The sequence below is a fragment of the Ovis aries genome, chromosome 2 (assembly GCF_016772045.2).
Source record: "Ovis aries strain OAR_USU_Benz2616 breed Rambouillet chromosome 2, ARS-UI_Ramb_v3.0, whole genome shotgun sequence".
Lineage (NCBI taxonomy): Eukaryota > Metazoa > Chordata > Mammalia > Artiodactyla > Bovidae > Ovis > Ovis aries.
This window is the reverse complement of record NC_056055.1, coordinates 233,025,547-233,044,133: the sequence shown is the minus strand read 5'-3', so window position 1 is coordinate 233,044,133 and position 18,587 is coordinate 233,025,547. Positions and strand designations below refer to the sequence as shown.

The 18,587-nt window shown below is 44.1% G+C and overlaps 1 protein-coding gene across 4 annotated transcripts in view; it reads right to left on the bottom strand.

Annotated features, from left to right (window-relative positions):
• ARMC9 (armadillo repeat containing 9) overlaps window positions 1–18,587 on the bottom strand; it is a 184,634-nt gene that overhangs the window by 101,863 nt on the left and 64,184 nt on the right. For all 4 annotated transcript variants that reach the window (XR_006058866.2, XM_060410505.1, XM_015093598.4 and 1 more), the window contains exons 15-17: window positions 16,530–16,669; window positions 15,292–15,368; window positions 11,163–11,237 (exon numbers count right to left, since the gene is read on the bottom strand). Coding sequence is in view for 3 of the 4 variants with exons in the window: in XM_060410505.1 (XP_060266488.1) it covers window positions 11,163–11,237; window positions 15,292–15,368; window positions 16,530–16,669 (292 nt within the window). In the remaining variant the exon portion in view is untranslated. The remainder of the gene's footprint in view (window positions 1–11,162; window positions 11,238–15,291; window positions 15,369–16,529; window positions 16,670–18,587) is intronic.

Below are 18,587 nucleotides of genomic sequence, written 5' to 3'. Positions count from 1 at the left end.
ATGTGTTAATTTCCCAGGGCGGCAGCCAGACTCTGAGCATTCCCAGGCTCCCCTGAGCGAGGGGCATGCAGGCAGATGACCTGTTGATCCTGGCAACAAACAGACGTGCTCGTGTGAGACTGATTCAGCAGAGGGCCATGTGAAGAATCAGGCACACGGGGACACACATCTTTGGGACAGTTGGCTTGGGTGGCATCTGGCCTCTGGGGACAGTAGGGCTGAGTTTCTGGCACGGCAGTGCGAGAATGGCCTGGGGCCAGGGTGCAAGGCACAGTGAGGGTATCTCTGGAGCAGCCCCATGGCGGTGGGTGGGCATTCCTCCCAGCTTCGTGGCTTCTAAGCCCAGCTCCCTGGCTCTCCCGGAGACTCTGGGAGCCTTCACAACTGACTGAGCATCTGGTCTGCTCCAGCCCAGGGCGCCATGTCTGGCTGAGGTTTAGATCCCAAGGAGGAGGTCTGACGCCAACAACTCCCTGGGCGCAAGAAGGCCTTGGAGTTGGCATTAGGGTGGCCCTCTTGATCCCATCTGCTCTCCAGCTCCAGACCCTGAAGGGATCTTAAATTTCAAATAGGCCTCAGGGCACGAATTTATTTTTTTCTTTTTTTGGCATTAAGACCACCATAGTAGCATTTGGTACTAATATAATTTTTATGTATTCTTTGTCATTTCCCACAAGCACACAAATGTTTTACACAGTTGCAAAAACAGTTATTATAATAATAATGTCATATTCTTCTTTTATCCCCCATTACACAATAAAAAGTTTCCATACTGTCTCATACTGCTTTTTCTAATTATCATCTTCAGTAGCTACTAATACTATGAGCAAAAGAACCGTAATTTCATGAGCAGGCATTACCAGACATTTACATTCCGTTTTTTCACTATTACAAAAATCCTGGAATGAGCAACTTCATGTGCAGAACTCTTCTCTGCACTAGTAGAGGAAAATGAATGAATCCAAAGCATAGAGGTTTTCATAATTTTTCACATATACTGCCAAACTTCCTTCTGGAACAACTGTGCTGACACGCATTGCAAACACTGGCCTGATCTGAACATCAGCCCTGCCCCCTCTCGGCTTTGTGTGTGAGCAGATGCTAAGGTAGGGAGATGATGGACGACGTTCTCCTCACTGTCTGGTTTCCTTTATTATTGTTACATGCGAAAAGGATGTAATACTCTTTCTCAACCTAAAAACTCAAGGATAAGAGTGAAATGAGGGGAGATCTCGGGGTTTTAGAAAAACCCTGTTGAAGCCATAAACTCCCTTAGAGGCCTCTCTTCTAAATAAATGGGCAACTGCTTAGATGATGTATCCAAGAGTTCTCTATTTGCTTAGGACTTGGATCCTGGTTAAAATGCCAGAGGGAAGCTTATGCTGCTTACACTTTCACCTAATCAGTCTACGCTTTCTGTCTTTTTATTATTTATTTGGCTGTGCTGGGTCTGTATTGAGGTATGCAGGATCTACTAGATCCTGGGGCTTCCCTCGTGGCTCAGACGGTAAAGAGTCTGCCTGCAGTGCGGGAGACCTGGGTTCAATCCCTGGGTTGGGAAGATCCCCTGGAGAAGGAAGTGGCAACTCTAGTACTCTTGCCTGGAAAATTCCATGGACTGAGGAGCCTGGTGGGCTATAGTCCATGGGGTCGCAAAGAGTCAGACACGACTGAGCGAACACATTCTAGGATCTATTAGAAGGTCGGATCCAGTTCCCTGTAGGGATTGAACCTCGGACCCCTGCACTGGGAGCGTGGAGTCTTAGCCACTGGACCACCAGGGAAGTTTCCCACATTTTCTTTTTAAAGTTAATAATTCACAGGGTGTATAGAAACTTATATCAGAAACTATAAAGAACAATATCAATAGATTTAACTATAGAGTTAACTGCCATATGACCAAAGTCCCATAACTAAAAGACAAATGAAAAGTTCGGGAAATATTTGTAATATATGCCAAAAGATGTTTCCCTGGTGGCTCAGATGGTAACGCACCTTGTCTGCAATGTGGGAGACCTAGGTTCGATCCCTGGGTCAGGAAGATCCCTTGGAGAAGGAGATGGCAACCCACTCCAGTACTCTTGCCTGGAAAACCCCATGGACGGAGGAGCGTGGTGGGCTACAGTCCACAGGGTCGCAAAGAGTCGACACGACTGAGCGACTTCACTATGATGATGATGTCAAAAGATCAATAGCCCTAATTTCACTGTGACTTCTCTGATCCAGAGATGACTTAGAAGCGAGTGGCAGACAGGCTCCAACATGGCCCCACCTCCTGGAATTCATACTCCTGAGTGTCCCCCTACACTGTTCCTGGGCTGGTCAATGTAGTGGGAATTCCTAATAATGTATTTCACAGCCTTGAGAAATTCCACAGAAATAGAATCTGGAAAAACAGCATATATTAAGAAACTATGTTAATGATTATAGTTCATGTTTTTCTTAGAATAATCACCTTGTTACAAACCCCAAGGCCAGACCCAGAAGGGAGTATGGCTAGGATCATGAGTGCATGGACCTTGGAACACCAAGGCATCAGGCATAAACACTGCTTAAGCACTTGCTGACTGTTTCTGGGACTAGCCCAGAAGGGCATGGCCTGGGGTAAAAACAAGAGAGATCTAGACTATGTCAGTGTAGTGTCTTGAGAAAGATAAGATCAAAGAAAGTCTGCAATTAGGAATGAAAGCTGGACTCAGAGTGGACTCTGCACCTCAGTCCAATAGAGGCTGCAGGTCCCTTGACTCACTGCACCAAATTTCGTGTTCTGTCTTCATTCTTGTTACTCACTCCCAGGACCGTTAGGGCAACAACTGGTGCCCAACGTGGGGCCGGAGCAGAAGACCCTACAAGCGAGTAAAACTACAGCGATGCAGAACTTGGGATGGTTAAGAGGCCTCTGAAAATTCCCACTGGTAAGTCCTTCTGGCATTTAATCGGGGTTAAAATGGGAAATGTTGGGAGTGCAGAACACCATTGCCTGTATATTTGTTTACTAAGACAGCTCTTATAAGTGGGAGGAGCTTCTATTAGTGAAGGGCGATTATTAGAATTGTTGCAAGCAGTGGATAAATATTGCTGCTGGCTCCTGTCAAGAGAGACCTTAGATTTGAAAGTCTGGGAAAAGGCTGGAGCTGAGTTAAAAAAAAGAACATGCAAAAGGGACTCTGCTCCCTGTTTCTATTTGGAGTACTTGGGCATTAATTAAGTCAGTGCTGGAACCTTTGCAGACTTCTGATTCTTTTGATGAAAGTGATGATGACTCTTGAAAAACTAGAATATGTAAAGACTGGGGAAATGCGCAAGCCATCTTCCAAACCTGTTTCCTTGGCTCCCAAAGAAAATGATGAGGGATTTTTTTTCCTCCGGCTCCTTCCCACTGTCCTCCACTTCCACAGGGGACAGTTGGATTATTGTGAGGACGATCGGGGCTGACTTCCCAGGGAGTTCAAATTCATAAACCAAGTTACAGACAATGTTTATGAAGGAGAATTGAAGGTTATGGCCTCTACCACTCTTCCCTGGAAGGTTTCTGAAGGGGAAAGGATTGCTCAGCTTCCTTCATTGCTCAGCTGGTAAAAAATCTGCCTGCAATGCAGAAGACCCCAGTTTGATTCCTGGGTCGGGAAGATCCTCTGGAGAAGGGATAGGCTACCCACTCCAGTATTCCTGGGCTTCCTCTGTGGCTCAGCTGGTAAAGAATCCACCTGCAACGTGGGAGACCTGGGTTCAATCCCAAGATTGGGAAGATCCCCTGGAGAAGGGAAAGGCTACCCGCTCCAGTATTCTGGCCTGGAGAATTCCATGAACTGTATAGTCCATGGGGTTGCAAAGAGTCAAGACATGACTGAGTGACTTTCACTTCACTATGTGGGTATAGGACAGTCAGACAAAAAGGAGGGCTCCAGGGCATTTGGAAGCACAGCCAAGGCTGGTATTTTTCTCACTGAAAAGATTTTGGAATCCAGACCCACTTGTCAAGTCAATATAAGTGGCTTATTCAAGGTTCAATAGATGCTGGAGCCAAGGTTTCTATCATCAGCTCTAAACACTGGCCTAATGCATGGCCAACTAGGCCTGCTCCAATATCTACTGTAGGTCTAGGACAGGCACAGGACTAAAACAAAGTACTACGGTACTGTCTCATTCAGGGCCTGATAAACAACCAGCCACTATCCAACCTTATATGGCTGCTATACCTGTCAATCTATGGGGTTGTGATCTCTTGGAACAATGGCATGCTGAGATACATATTCTTCCAAATCAATAGATGGAGGCCAATTGCCAAATTGTGTTCAATCAAGGTTATACACCAGGATTGGGACTGGGCAAAAATCAACAAGGAAGACTTTATCCTTTGACTACTCAAGATTTCAAACCACCCCCTTTTCTTTAGTGGCCACTGATCATATTAATCTTCCTCCACCCACACCCATACCTTAATTGGAAAACTGATTGACCTGTGTGGATAGAGCCGCGGCCTCTAAACAAGAAAAACTGGAGGCTTTACATGAATTAGTTAATGAACAACTGAGCAAGGGACATATTATTGAGTCCTTTAGCACTTGGAATTCTCTGGTGTTCATTATACAAAAGAAATCTGGCAAATTCAGAAGACTTACTGATCTGAGAGCTGTTAATGCTATTATTGTTCCAATGGGTGCTTCACAGCCTGGCCTACCTAATCCTAATAGGATTCCAAGAAACTGGCATTTGTTATTGACCTTAAAGATTGTTTTTTCACTACTCCTTTATACCGATGATCAACCTGGATTCGCCTTTTCAGTTCCTTCCATTAATTTAAAGGAGCCACATAAAAGATTTCAATATTCAATATTTCAATACCTGAAGGTATGCTTAACAGTCCCAGTATTTGTCAAAATTTTGCACCTTGCACAGCAATAATTCCCTCATGCATATATCATTCATTATAGGGATGATTTATTATGTGCCTTACCTGATATTGATAGCCTATAGGAATTATTTTTAAAGCTAAAAGGAATGCTTAAAATATGCTGGCTTGTATTTGGCTCCTGATAAACTAGAATACACTCAACCTTCTCAGTGCTTAGGAAATATATTTACCTGTACTACAATCAAACCATAAAAGGTGTAAATACACAGAGACTCAATTAAAACTCTAAATGACTTATAAAAATTACTAGGAAACATTAACTGGATTCAACCTAAGTTAGGGATTCCAGTTTATCCTTTATCCCATGTATTCTATTAAGAGGAAATCCAGAGCTTATTAGCTCCTGAGAACTAACTCCTGAGGCTGAGAAAGAACTAGCGATCATAGAACAAGCAGTACAAAACTGCCAAAGAGGCAGAATAGACCCTTTAGAACCCCTCCAGTTGTTTGTCTTCCCTAGCCCTCATTCCCCTACTGGGTTGATTATGCAAACTGAAGGGATATTCTTAGCTAATTCACAAAGAAAATCTATTACCCCTTATTTAGACATGATAGCCACTATAATTCTAAAAGGAAGAGAACGTGTTCAACAACTTACTGGACATGATCCCTGCCTTATTTGTACTACACTAACCTCCAAAGAGTTAAACATTCTCTTCGAAATTCACTATCTCGGCAACTAGCTTTAGCTGACTATATTGGACAAATCGACAGCCACTACCCTGATTTACTTATCTGGCGGTTTTAAAAACAAACAAGATGGATTTTGCCTAAAATTACTAGTGTCAACCCCATTCTCTCTGCTCTTTTCATTTTTACAGATGGCATTACCCGAGGAAAAGCAGGATATACAGGCGTGTTTATGCTAGTTATTGAAACACCTGGATATTCTGCACAACAAGCAGAAATTCTGGCTATCATACACGCATTACAAAGTAATCCCCAAGCAATTAATATCTTATCTGATTCTCAATATTCTGCACATGTCACTAAACATATAGAAACAGCAACTGTTACAGATACTATCCCACCCACATTATACACTCTTTTTACAAATTTACATCGGGTGATTTGACACCGACAATTTCCATTCTACATTACTCATATTCAGGCTCATATTAATTTACCAGGGCCCTTACCAGAAGGAAATGCTCAAGCCGATGCCATTTTATTTCCAGCCTTTACAGAGGCATCAGCCTTTCGTGATCTGACACACTGTAATTCAAAATGTTTAAAAACCAAGTCTCATATCACTTGGGCTCAACCAAAACAGATTGTGCAGACTTGTCCTACATGTCAGACAGTTGTAATGACCACATCTCCAACAGAAGCCTTGGGAGTTTCGCCAGGTGATTCAGAAACACCTGTTTGGATTCCCTCGTGTCATCTGAAACCGTATCATATTCCACAGGAGAGACACTTCGCATGAGACGTAGAGCCCCCAACAATGAGTTTCAAAGGCTTGAGTCTGGACAGACAAAGATAATGATTCCCCTCCCATTGACGCATTGGAACAAGATCCCCACCTGGGGACAAATTAAAAGGTTATCACGGAAATCAGAGGAGATCTTAGAAAATGAAGGGAAAGCTGTCACTCCTAACAATCTGGCTGTTGCCATGTTTGCTCATATCACCACTGCAGTGAGTATACCCCCTAGCAACAGCTGAATCTAAAAATCATACTTATTGGGCATACATACGTAGCCTCCCACTACTAAAACCCATTGACTGGGGGGATTCTATGATCCCCATTTATGTTAATGATTCTTCCTGGATACCAGGGCCTGAAGATACACGTCCTCTTCTTTTTAAACAAGAAAAAAGGACTCCTTTCTATGTTACTTATGGGTATGAATCCTGGCCAATTTGTGTAGGACCGGCTACAGGATGTCTTAAATTATCTATTCAAGCCTGGCTGTCCACTAATTCTTTAAATCATAACTATCCTAAGGTTCAGCTATATCTTCTCTCTGGTCTGAGTTCTGCTTATAACAACTCAGAATCCAATGACACCAAATCAGACAGACCTTTAGGCGAGCATCATGAGCTGTGGACTGAAAAACAAGATCATATTCAGTGGGATAACTGCCGAGGGGCTGAGGGAGTAATTTTGATTAATGGTTCTTATGGAATTGTATGGGACTAGTCCCCTACAGGGTATGCAGTCTCTGATTGCTCTCATCAAAATCAGTCCTGCAATCCTCACAAAAGGCTGCATTGGCAGGTGCATAAAGTCTTTAACCATACCAATATTGCGACTCTTGCAGATCATCCAATTATATGGCATGGTAGTGGCATGTCACCCCCCTTCCACAGTTAGGTCAAGGAAGAGGGCAAGGAGGGATTTGGGAATTGGCTTTAGGTCTTGAAAAATTCCAAATTTGGGATGGACATTATTCCAATAAAACTAATTATTCATTGACATTTAACACCAGTACAAACTGGACATTTTATATTCATGCTTGTGTGAGAGATCCTTATGTGTTCTTGAAAGGAACAATTTCTATCAGTGCAAGTGTACAAGCACTTTCTTGCCAGGATTGCAAATTCTATACCTGCTTAAATTCTTTATAAGTCTCATCACCATTTGTTACACTAAGAAGGAGATTGGGTATATGGCTTCCAGTAAATCAAACCAGACCCTGGGAAGGCTCCCCTGAAACACATGCTCTTTTAAAGGTTACAAAGAAAGTACTACAATGTTCCAAAAGGTTTACTGGACTTGTAGCAGCTATTATGGGAATTATTGCTATAGCCATGACCAAGGTAGTAGCTGGGGTGGCAATGCATCAAACTATACAAACAACTACACTGGTTCAGCATGGCACCAAAATGCAAGTTCTGCCTGGAGAAGTCAAACCCACATACATCAAGAAATTAATGAATGATTGATTGATTTAGAAAATGCAGTTCTCCTACTAGGGGATGAAGTACAAAATTTCAAATTACAAATTCACCTTAAGTGTTACTGGAATATCTCTTCATTTTGTGTCACACCTCACAAGTAGAGTCAAAGTGCATATACTTGGGATCAATTATCTAAGCATTTGAGAGGACACATTTGTGATAATCTATCCTTAGATATTTCTCAGTTACAGGCTACTATTTCTAATATACAGAATGCTCACTTACAACTACTCCCAGAAACTGATTTATTTGAAGAAATTGAGGAAAGCTTACATAAACTTAACCCCATGATGTGGATTAAAACTTTAGGAGGAGGATTGCTTGGTACCATAATATCAGGATGTCTATTTTTGACTGTCTTGTGTCTAGTCCTCAGGTGCATGAGAGAAACCATCTGAGAATTGATGAAGTAAGAAGTTGCTCAGTTGGCATATCTACTCCTACAAAAACAAAAAGGGGGAGATGTAGCGGGAATTCCTAACAATGTATTTTCACAGCTTTGAGAAATTCCACAGAAACAGAATCTGGGAAAACAGCCTATATTAAGAAACTGAGGGATTATCAGTTAATGATTATTGTTCATGTTTTTCTTAAAATAATCACCTTGTTACAAACCCCAAGGCCAGACCCAGAAGGGAGTATGGCTGGGATCATGAGAGCATGGACCTTGGAACACTGGGTTGGAGTCCGACCTGAACGCCGCCTAAGCACTTGCTGATTGTTCCCGAGACCAGCCCAGAAGGGAACACCCAGGGGTAAAAACAAGGAGATCTAGACTCTATCAGTATAGTTAGTGTCTTGAGAAAGGTAAGATCAAAGAAAGTCTGCAATTAGGAACAAAAGCTGGACTCAGAGTGGACTCTGCACCTCAGTCCAATAGAGGCTGCAGGGCCCCTGACCCACTGCACCAGATTTCGTGTTCTATCTTCATTCTCAGCTCTTGCTCCCGAACCATTAGGGCAACAGATCAATGTAACCACTTCTTTATATATATATATATATAATTAAATTTATTTATTTTTAATTGAAGGATAGTTGCTCCACAATATTGTGTTGGTTTCTGCCAAACATCAACATGAATCAGCGACAGGTATAGCTGTGTCCCCTCACTCTTGAACCTCCCCCCGACCTCCCTCCCATCCCACTTCTCTAGGTTGTTACAGAGCCCTGGTGTGAGTTCCTGGAGTCACACCGCAAATTCCCCTGGGCTGTCTATTTCACACGCGGTAGTGTGGATGTCTCCATGCTACTCTCTCCACACATCCCAGGGAGCCTGTGGCTGCTGTCTGGCTCACTCTCCGTCTCTCTAGGATCCCTCAGCGGGTAAGCCAGCTGCCATGTAGAGACAAGCCCTGTGGGGAGGCCACTGGCTGGGAAACGAGGTCCCCGGACAATAGCCAATGTGACAACGGGCTTCGAAGCGGACCCTCTGCCCTCGGCTGCCTGAGCTGAATTGAAGGACAGACTCTTGGCCAGCACCACACAGCTAATGTGCTCCCCAACTTCTGTCCTCTAGAAACTGTGAGGCATTAATTTTCCAAAAGACGTTAAACCCTACGATAGTTTTTTTACGAAGCGATAGAAAACTAATACAATTGTGCTGTTTAATTTCCAAACATTTGGGGGTTTCCCATTCCCAGATACCGTGTTACTATGGCCATGCTTTTTCATCACTGTCTATTCAGCCCTTTTTTCTCCTCATTACCTCTCCCTTCTCCTCCTGGGGCTCCAATAACAGGCTTGTGACACCTCTGGATACAGCCTCCCTGGATACAGGGCTCGGAGGCTGTCCCTTTCGCCACCTCTTTTCTCTCTGGCCTGAATGATCTCCAAGGGCTGCCCCTCTGTGTCCCACAAGAGTGAGTCTCTTTGCCCCAACTGGTCCCCTTTCTCCACCACCCCCACCCCCATGCTTTCTCAACCCCTGGGCCCTGGATGTCTGGCCTTCATGCCTTTGGACTCCATGTCACCTCCACTCTTTCCTTTTCTTCAACCTACATGCTTTCTTCCTTGTTCTCTGCCTTGGCTGACAATCTCTTTCACGTGAATGACCATAATGCAGAATTTAATAAAAAGTTTATTTTCCCTTGGTCTGTATTGAAAAAGATTTTTTTTTTCTTTAAAAGCAGTAGGTAATTCAGTGTCATTGTTTACTGTGACCACACAGAATAGACCTTAAGTAAGTTTTTGTTTCTGGCATAATTGCTGATGTAATTGTAGCTGACCCATTAGAAGATTTAGCAATTCTTCTAAGTAAGCAAAGCCAAGTGGAAGAGCATGCTTCATTGATCTCAAACTGAATTTAGCCTGTGTTCTGACAGTGGAAACATATTTAACCCCTTCATCCTAAGCATTTAACACACACACAATTAACCTGGTTTCACGCGTCGTAAGGAAAAAGGACAAAACTCCAGTAGTTTTGATTAGATCTAGAAGCATCTGTCACCACGAAAGAAGATGCTAATCACCTGAGGTTTGTTTTATGTCTCCAATGCAAGCACTAATGTAAACACATTAAATACTCAATTCACTCTTTTCCAACCAGCTAGTTGGATCATCTTCATCAGCGCCTCTGTCCCACTTGGTTGCTACCAGATGCCTATGGATTACAGGAGTGTGTGACTGCCCTGGGTCTCACTGCCACGATTCCTCCAGGAGGCCTGGACATGAATCTGAGCATGATTTGTCCAATTTCATCATTTTCTTGCTAAGCTTCCTGCTATGAAATCCATAAACATTCCTAAAGCCCCCAATTAAAATGTCACTAAAATTTTTAAAAAGGTCTACAACTTTCCAAAAAATAAATCTGCTAGGAACTTCAACCCTGAATATGCATTGGAAGGACTGATGCCAAAGCTGAGGCACCAATACTCTGGTCACCTGATGTGAAGAGCCGACTCACTGGAAAAGACCTTGATGCCAGGAAAGATTGAAAGCAAAAGGAGATGAGAGCAGCAGATGAGGTGGGTTAGACAAGCATTACCAACCCAATGGATGTGAACTTGAGCAAACTCTGACAGATAGTGGAGGACAGGGAAGTCTGGCATGCTGTAGCCCATGGGGTCATAAAGAGTCAGACATGGCTTAGCAACTGAACAACAGCAAAGGAACTCCTGATGCTGTAGTTCTTAATTCTGTCAGCTGAGATCCCTTGAGAATCTGATAAAAACCACAAACTCTGTCCCCAGAGAACGGCAAATATGCGTTTGGGATACAATTCCAAGGAGTTTAGAAACCCTTCGCAGCCCTCCCTGGGGTCCAACTGGGAAGCCCTTGTGCTAACAGCCTCTGAATGTGGCACTAACAGATGGTGACTGACCCCACGAGCACATTTTCTTACCATTGCTCTAGCTTCCTCACGAATGGATGGGATGGAAAGGATGCTGTACAGAGCTCCGTTCACATACGGCTGTATCTTTAAGGGGAGAAAACAAACAGTCATGTGTGAGTTCTCAAACACCATACAATTCAACTATCACACACCACCCTGGAGAGCAGCCTGGCTGGTGAGGAGGGTGACCACTGCCATCTTCACAGCCCCTTGAGCTCCAAATGACAGACACCTCTGCTGGCATGTCACAGGGCAGAGGTTATGACTGAGAGTTCGAAGCAGAGCATGCACCATTCCCTCCCACAGCTTACTCCCACTACATTTCACTGTTTAATTGATGCCATCCTGAGCCACTCAGGCTAGAACCCCTGGAGGCATCCTCGATTCCTCTCTTCTTCCTCTCCAATACTGAGTCTCCCAGTCATCTTTGATGGGAACCCTTCCTGTAAACATGCGCTGCCACAGTCCTTGTTCAGATGTCATTGTCCATGACCTGGGCTACATCGAACCTCCAAAAGGATCTCTCCGTCTTTACATTCACCCTTTCATCCAACCATCATATCATTGCTGAGAGTCTACAACTTGGCCCATATTAATCCCTCTCCCAACCTCGGAAATCTTCCATAGAAACTCCCTGCATGCGTGCTCAGTTGCTTCAAGTCGTGTCCGATTCTTTGCAACCCCATGGACTGTAAGCCCACCAGGCTCCTCTGTCCATGGGATTTCTCCAGGCGACGATACTGGAGTGGGCTGCCATGCCCTCCTCCAGGGGATCTTCCCAACCCAGGGACTGACCTGCATCTCCTGCATTGAGGCAGATTCTTTACCGCTGAGGCACTGGGGAAGCCCCCTAGGAATGCTCTGGGAAGTTCTAACTCCTGATTAGAGAATATAAGGCCCTTTGAGGTTTGGCCTCCATACAGTCTTCCTCGGCTTCTCCCTTCCTGTCACTTGAAATGCACACTGCATAGGTTCCACACTACTTAAGAGACTCCCTGATACACATAGCACCTGGGACGTGCCCTGGGCTGGTCCTAACAGCTCACCTTGCTGGGGATGCTCTTCCCACATACGTCTCTCTGGAAAGTTATGGCTCATCCTTTAAAACAGTTCACACATATCTCAGAGGAACCCTTTTCTGAGCACCCAGACAGAGTACTCTGCCCTCCTTCCTGTACATCCCTCCACTTCTGTGCTGGACTCAGTGTATTTTAAGATTTACACTTATGTCTCCCCTATGAGCTCTTCAATGACAGGACCCATGTCTTACACAGGTAACCCCACCATTAAGCCAGACAGGACTTGATAAATGAGCCCTCCCTTTGGAGTGGACTATATGCTATGCTCTCTCCATACCATGGGTGGCGGGGAGGACTCATTTCCCACCACCCTTTTTTAGCACTGGATTTATTATCACTTTTCATTTCTGCTAATATAACAGGTAAGAGAGGGCACTGTATAGTTGTCTTTATTTTCATTTCCCTGATCACTAGCAGAAGCTGAACATCTTTTCATGTTTATAGTAAATCATCAAGATTTACTATTCTGTAAACTGTCTTTTTACATACTTTATCTTTTTCCCTATATCTCTCTGTTTGACTCTTATCAACGTATAGGATATAAAACTTTTGTCATATGTGATGCAAATCTCTTTCCATATGATTATATGATTGAAGTTCATATATTCAACTATGGGTATCTTTTTCTTTATGGCTTCTGGATTTTGTTTTTCATGACCATGACTATCTCATAAGGACATGTGCGTGAGAATTTTGTTTATGTAGGAAATACATTTCTAGGCTCCAATATATTATATATATATTATTATTATTATTAACCCTGAATATTCATTGGAAGGACTGATGCTGAAGCTGAATGCCAGTGTTTTGGCCACTTGAGGCAAAGAGCTGACTCAATGGAAAAGACCCTAATGCTGGGAAAGACTGAAGGCAGGAGGAGAAAGGGATGATAGAGGATGAGATTGTTGGATAGCATCACTGACTCAATGGATATGAGTTTGAGTAAACTCTGGGAAATGGTGAAGGACAGGGAAGCCTGGCTTGCAGGTCACAAAGAGTTGGACATGACAGAGCAATTGAATAACAACTATATATATATATATATATATATATATATATATATATGGATTTTCCTGCTCATTTTCAAAGCAGATGCTTTGGCAAGAGTTAATGACAAGACTTGACTCCTTTGGTCTATTCAGTTTTCAGAGCTGACACGGTTCTGACACTTGGAACCAAATTTTACTGTCAGTTCAGTTTAGTTCAGTCGCTCAGTCGTTTCCGACTCTTTGTGACCCCATGAATCACAGCACGCCAGGCCTCCCTGTCCATCACCAACTCCCGGAGTTCACTCAGACTCGTGTCCATCGAGTCAGCGATGCCATCCAGCCACCTCATCCTCAGTCGTCCCCTTCTTCTCCTGCCCCCAATCCCTCCCAGCATCAAAGTCTTTTCCAATGAGTCAACTCTTCACATGAGGTGGCCAAAGTACTGGAGTTTCAGCTTTAGCATCATTCCTTCCAAAGAAATCCCAGGGTTGATCTCCTTCAGAATGGACTGGTTGGATCTCCAAGGGACTCCAAGGGACTCTCAAAAGTCTTCTCCATCAATTCCCACTGGCTTCAACTGCCTGAGTTGAATAAAATGGAGAAGAGAGTTCACTCTGGTCTAGAAGTAGCTAAGAGCTCGCTGATTTTAAAATATAAAGGCATGGCAGGCACCGTAAGGGCTTTCCTAATAGCTCAGTTGTTAAAGAATCCGCCTGCAATGCAGGAGACCCTAGTTTAATTCCTGGGTTGGGAAGATCTGCTGGAGAAGGGAAAGGCTACTCACTCTAGCATTCTTGGGTTTCCCTGTGGCTCAGCTGGTAAAGAATCCACCTGCAATGCAGGAGACCTGGGCTCAATTTCTGGGTTGGGAAGATCCCCTGGAGAAGGGAAAGGTTACCTACTCCAGTATTCTGTCCTGGAGAATCCCATGGACTGCATAGTCCATGGGGTCGCAAAAAGTCTAACACGACTGAGTGATTTTCACTTTCAGGCACTGTAAAAATGAATAAGCCTCCACTCGCTAAAGCAGTCCGGGTCACTCAGCTGCGGGATGCTGGGGGAATACGAGATGTGAAAGGATTGGCCAGGATGGGAGCTGTCTGAAATGGGAACAGATGTGGGGAGACGGAGGGCTTCTCTCTAACCCAGGGAGACCCGGTCCCCCTGCGGAGACAGCCCTGTGCCCGAGCTAGGAGGGCAGAGCTCTGCGAAGATTAGGCTTCAGGCGCAAAGTGATGCCACGGTTTCTGCAAAGGCATTTGTAGCCAGCCGGTCAGAGAAGAACCGTACTGTGTGTTAGCTCATCCAGACCTCTGTTTCATTTAAAAAGGGCTTCAGCCCTACAGGCTAGAAAACCTCCCCGGGGCTGGGGAGGACACAGGTGAGGGTAGAAGCAAGGCCGGCCACCCTGCAGGACAACCTGGCAGGACCCTGAAGCACAGGGTGAGGAGGCAGTGACCAGTGTCTACACCCCAGGGACGCTCTGGCCTGGGTCCTCAAGGGGCAAGGGTGGAGATGTCCCCCGAGGACGCAAAGGCGGGGGTGGGTGGGTGGGTGGGGGCACACCCCTGGGGGCTAGACTAGTGAAACGGAAGGGCTGCCAACAGGGGGCTGTTGTGTGGCTGCGAGAGTGAAGGCTTTAGATGGACAGAGAGCAACGGAGAAAGGACCTAGAGACGCAGGGAAAAGAGTAAGAAAACACTGAGATGGAGAGGGCACTGCTATTTATACAAATTAATCATGCCCACAATATTAAATGCATTATCAGGCTATGTACATGTCCAGGGCCATATATTACACCCAGCAGAGGAGCGCCATTGTGGAGGGGAGGGGTGAAGGGGCGGGGAGAGGGGGAGGAGGAAAAAAATAACGCCCAGGAGAGAGCCGCACAGAACAGCGATGGCGGCTGTGCTCACACACCGGAAACCGGAAGCCGCCTCCTGCTCCGGGTTCCAAAATTTGATAGAAAGCTCTGGCACAGGTTATACAGATATTTGGAGGAAGGTGATGAGGTAAGTACCCCGGGCCAGCCCTCCCATGAGCCCGGGGCCAGCGGCGCTGACTGCGTACCTCGTGGTTTTCATGGCCGAGCAGATCCGAAAGGACTTTCAGCACCAGGCCCGCCACCTTGGCACACATATTCTTCCCTTTAGGAGAAAAACAGCAAAACAGAACAGGTCACATCTAAACTCAGAGGCACAAGTCAGGCAGATTTAAAAACGAATCTTGGCTCCTCTGCTTATGAGCTGGGTGATCTTGGGTGAGGCCCTGTTTCTCCCTCTGAGGTCCCTTGGAAATCACTAGGGTCCACCTCAAAAGGCGACGTAGAGGTTAAGTAGCTCAGTACACGGCAACATGCTCCCAGTGGTTCTTATCATTCAGGCAGAGCACAGAGCGGCTCACTACAGGAAACACAAGGACTCGCAGAGCGATGCCCTCCTCCCAAGCACACACACCATCACAGAAAAACCGACGGCTGTTTCAGTGGTTCTAAACATCATCATAGCAATCACTGAAGATAAACTGATGATAATCAAGAAAAGCTGATTATAACCTAATAAATGCTTTCAAGCTAGGAAATCTGCATATGCTATTTTTCAAAAGAGAACTCTGAAAGGAGTCCTTTAGTCCGTCAACAACACACAGGTGGTTCAGATTCCACGTCATCTGAGGGGGAAGGTGCTTCTCACAAGTACCCCTGAGCTATTTATCCAGGTAGCCTTCTCCCAACACTGGGACTGCTCAGGGCAGCTCTTCTAAGGAGGCTTCTTCTATTTCAGCAAACAGATCATTTAAGTGGGGGTGGAATCTGTCTGAGAGCAAAAATCACTCCCTTTATTGATCAAGACATAAATGACCTGAGATGTCACATGGGAATTCCCATCTCTAGGAGATGGAATGGAAAAGGTGACTGTGATTAAGAGCAGGGAGTCTGGTTGAATGTCACTGCTCTGCCGTTAACATCAGATTAATGTCGCAACTTAATCCCATAGAATTTTAGAAATGTACTTCTCTGTCTTCAGATAAAACAAGTCATAATTCTTCATTTCCTACCTTTGAATAATGTAACAAAGAGGGAGAAAAATATTATGTAATTCAATTTTCTCTTAATATATATATTGTATATAATATTGCATATAATTGAATAACATAAACTCTTCTTTCCAAGGCCAGGGTGGCATGTTGGCTTTAGGGATTCAATAGCTTTACACCTAGTTGGACATGCTTCACACTCTGTTTTGAGTTTTTCTAAGAGGGAAAAATGAAAGGCAATCCAGAGCCGGGGAAGGGGAGTAGGGCTGTGGGACCTGCGCTTCTGAGGCAGAGGTTCATGAGCAGGGCCACTGAGTATTCGAGCGTGTAGTCAGACAGGCAGTCGGGCTCCTTCAGGATGTCAATCAGCCAGAAGATGAGGCCATCTTGAATCATCGCTGTCTGCAGTGGGCGCCTAGGAGATGAGATAGCCAACAGGTGATTAAAGCCAGGAAGAAACCTTCCATGTAAGAGAACACAGTAGTGTGAATGCATATCAGAAAAGGCACTTTATAGAGGTTACGGACTTGAGGGACTGTTTTACTTTTAGGCCTATACAACTGAAACTACAGCAATAAATTCTTTCTCTTCTTCTTTTGTCCACATCGCGTGGTTTGTGGGATCTTAGTTCCCTTGCCAGGGGTTGAATACATGCCCTCTCGGCAATGAAAGCACGGAGTCCTAACCACAGGATCTCCAAGGAATTCCCAACAATAAACTCTTTACCTTTCAGGGGTATCATTGAAAGGTTAAAAAAAATAAGGCAGGAAGGAGACTTCCTACTTTTGAAAGTTTTTATTTCAATATATAGAATTAGCAGAGTATCACCTCAAATACTTCATAAATATTTATTGATAGCTTTTGGTCTACTTAACCCAGGAAACAGAGTCACAGAAATAGTTCACTGACAAACATATTTTTACTTAAAATCTAGTCTGTATAATCCATGTAGGCACTCTGAGCTATATAAAAATACAGAGATACAAAAAAGAACATAAAACCAGCTTAATACCATTTTGATTCAGATCTCTATAGAATAAGGGTAGTTTCATAACCTGGATAATACAATTTATATGGAATTATTTTCCACCCAAAGTCCTGGTGTAAAAGCTTATAATACCAAGGCACCATCACACTGTTATGGTGGATATCATCATGTCAGCCTTAAGAACTGATGGGACTAAGCACTACAATAACTATAGTTATTAACTTTCTGCAAATTTTTCAAACTCTGTCAACATTAAGCTAAATTATCTCTATAAACAAACAGAATTATGTTCCTGTGATCTAATGAAGTAATAACTCTGCAGATCATTTGTAATTCTTAATTCACACGTAGAAAAAGAAACTTTCATTAGCAGGGACCTGGCAACTTTGCCAGGTCTACATATCTACAGCCATAACTACAGCTTTCCCCCTACAAAACATATATACACTCAGAGTATGCCATTTTTCAGGTGTTAGGTTATTAGTGTGTGTGCTAAGTTGCCTCAGTCATGTCTGACTCTTGGCAACGCTGTGAACTGTAGCCCACCAGGCTCCTCTGTCCATGGGATTCTCCAGGCAAGAATATTGGAGTAGGCTGCAATTTCCTCCTCCAGGGGATCTTCCTAACCCAGGGATCGAACACGTGTCTCTTATGTCTCCTGTATTATTGGCAGGCAGGTTCTTTATCACTAGTGCCACCTGGGAAACCCAGGTTATTAGTCAGAGTCAGTCAAATATTGACCACATCTGATGGGAAGTAAATGTGTTCACAAGAGGACTGACAGAAAAAGTTAGGTACTCAAGGTAGTAAAATTCTTAATAGTCAAATAAAAAGTCAGGTGTCATCAGGGAAGATAGATGCTGGATGAGTTAGCATATCACCCAGCAATGCCACTCCTAGATACCTACCCAGGAGAAAAGAAAACAAAGATTTGTATGCAAATATTCATAGCAGCACTACACATAATAGGCAAAAAGTAGAAGCAAGTAAGGTATCATCAACTGATGAATGCACAGGCAAAATGTGGTCTATCCATGTAATGGCCTATCACTCGGCAACACAAAGGAATAAAGTGCTGATACATGCTATGTCTGTGTGAACCTCAAAAGCAGTGTGCCAAGTGAAAGGAGCCAGTCATAAAAGAACATACCAGTAAAGGTAAATCTACAGAAAACAGTGGTGGCTGCCCAGGTGAGGAACAGAAATGAAAAGTGACTGCAAACAGGCATGAAGTTCCTTTTGGTGATGATGGAAATGGTCTAAAATTAGACTGTGGTAATGGTTGTACAACTCTGTAAATATACCAAAAATCATTGAACTGTACACTTAAAATGGGTACACCTTG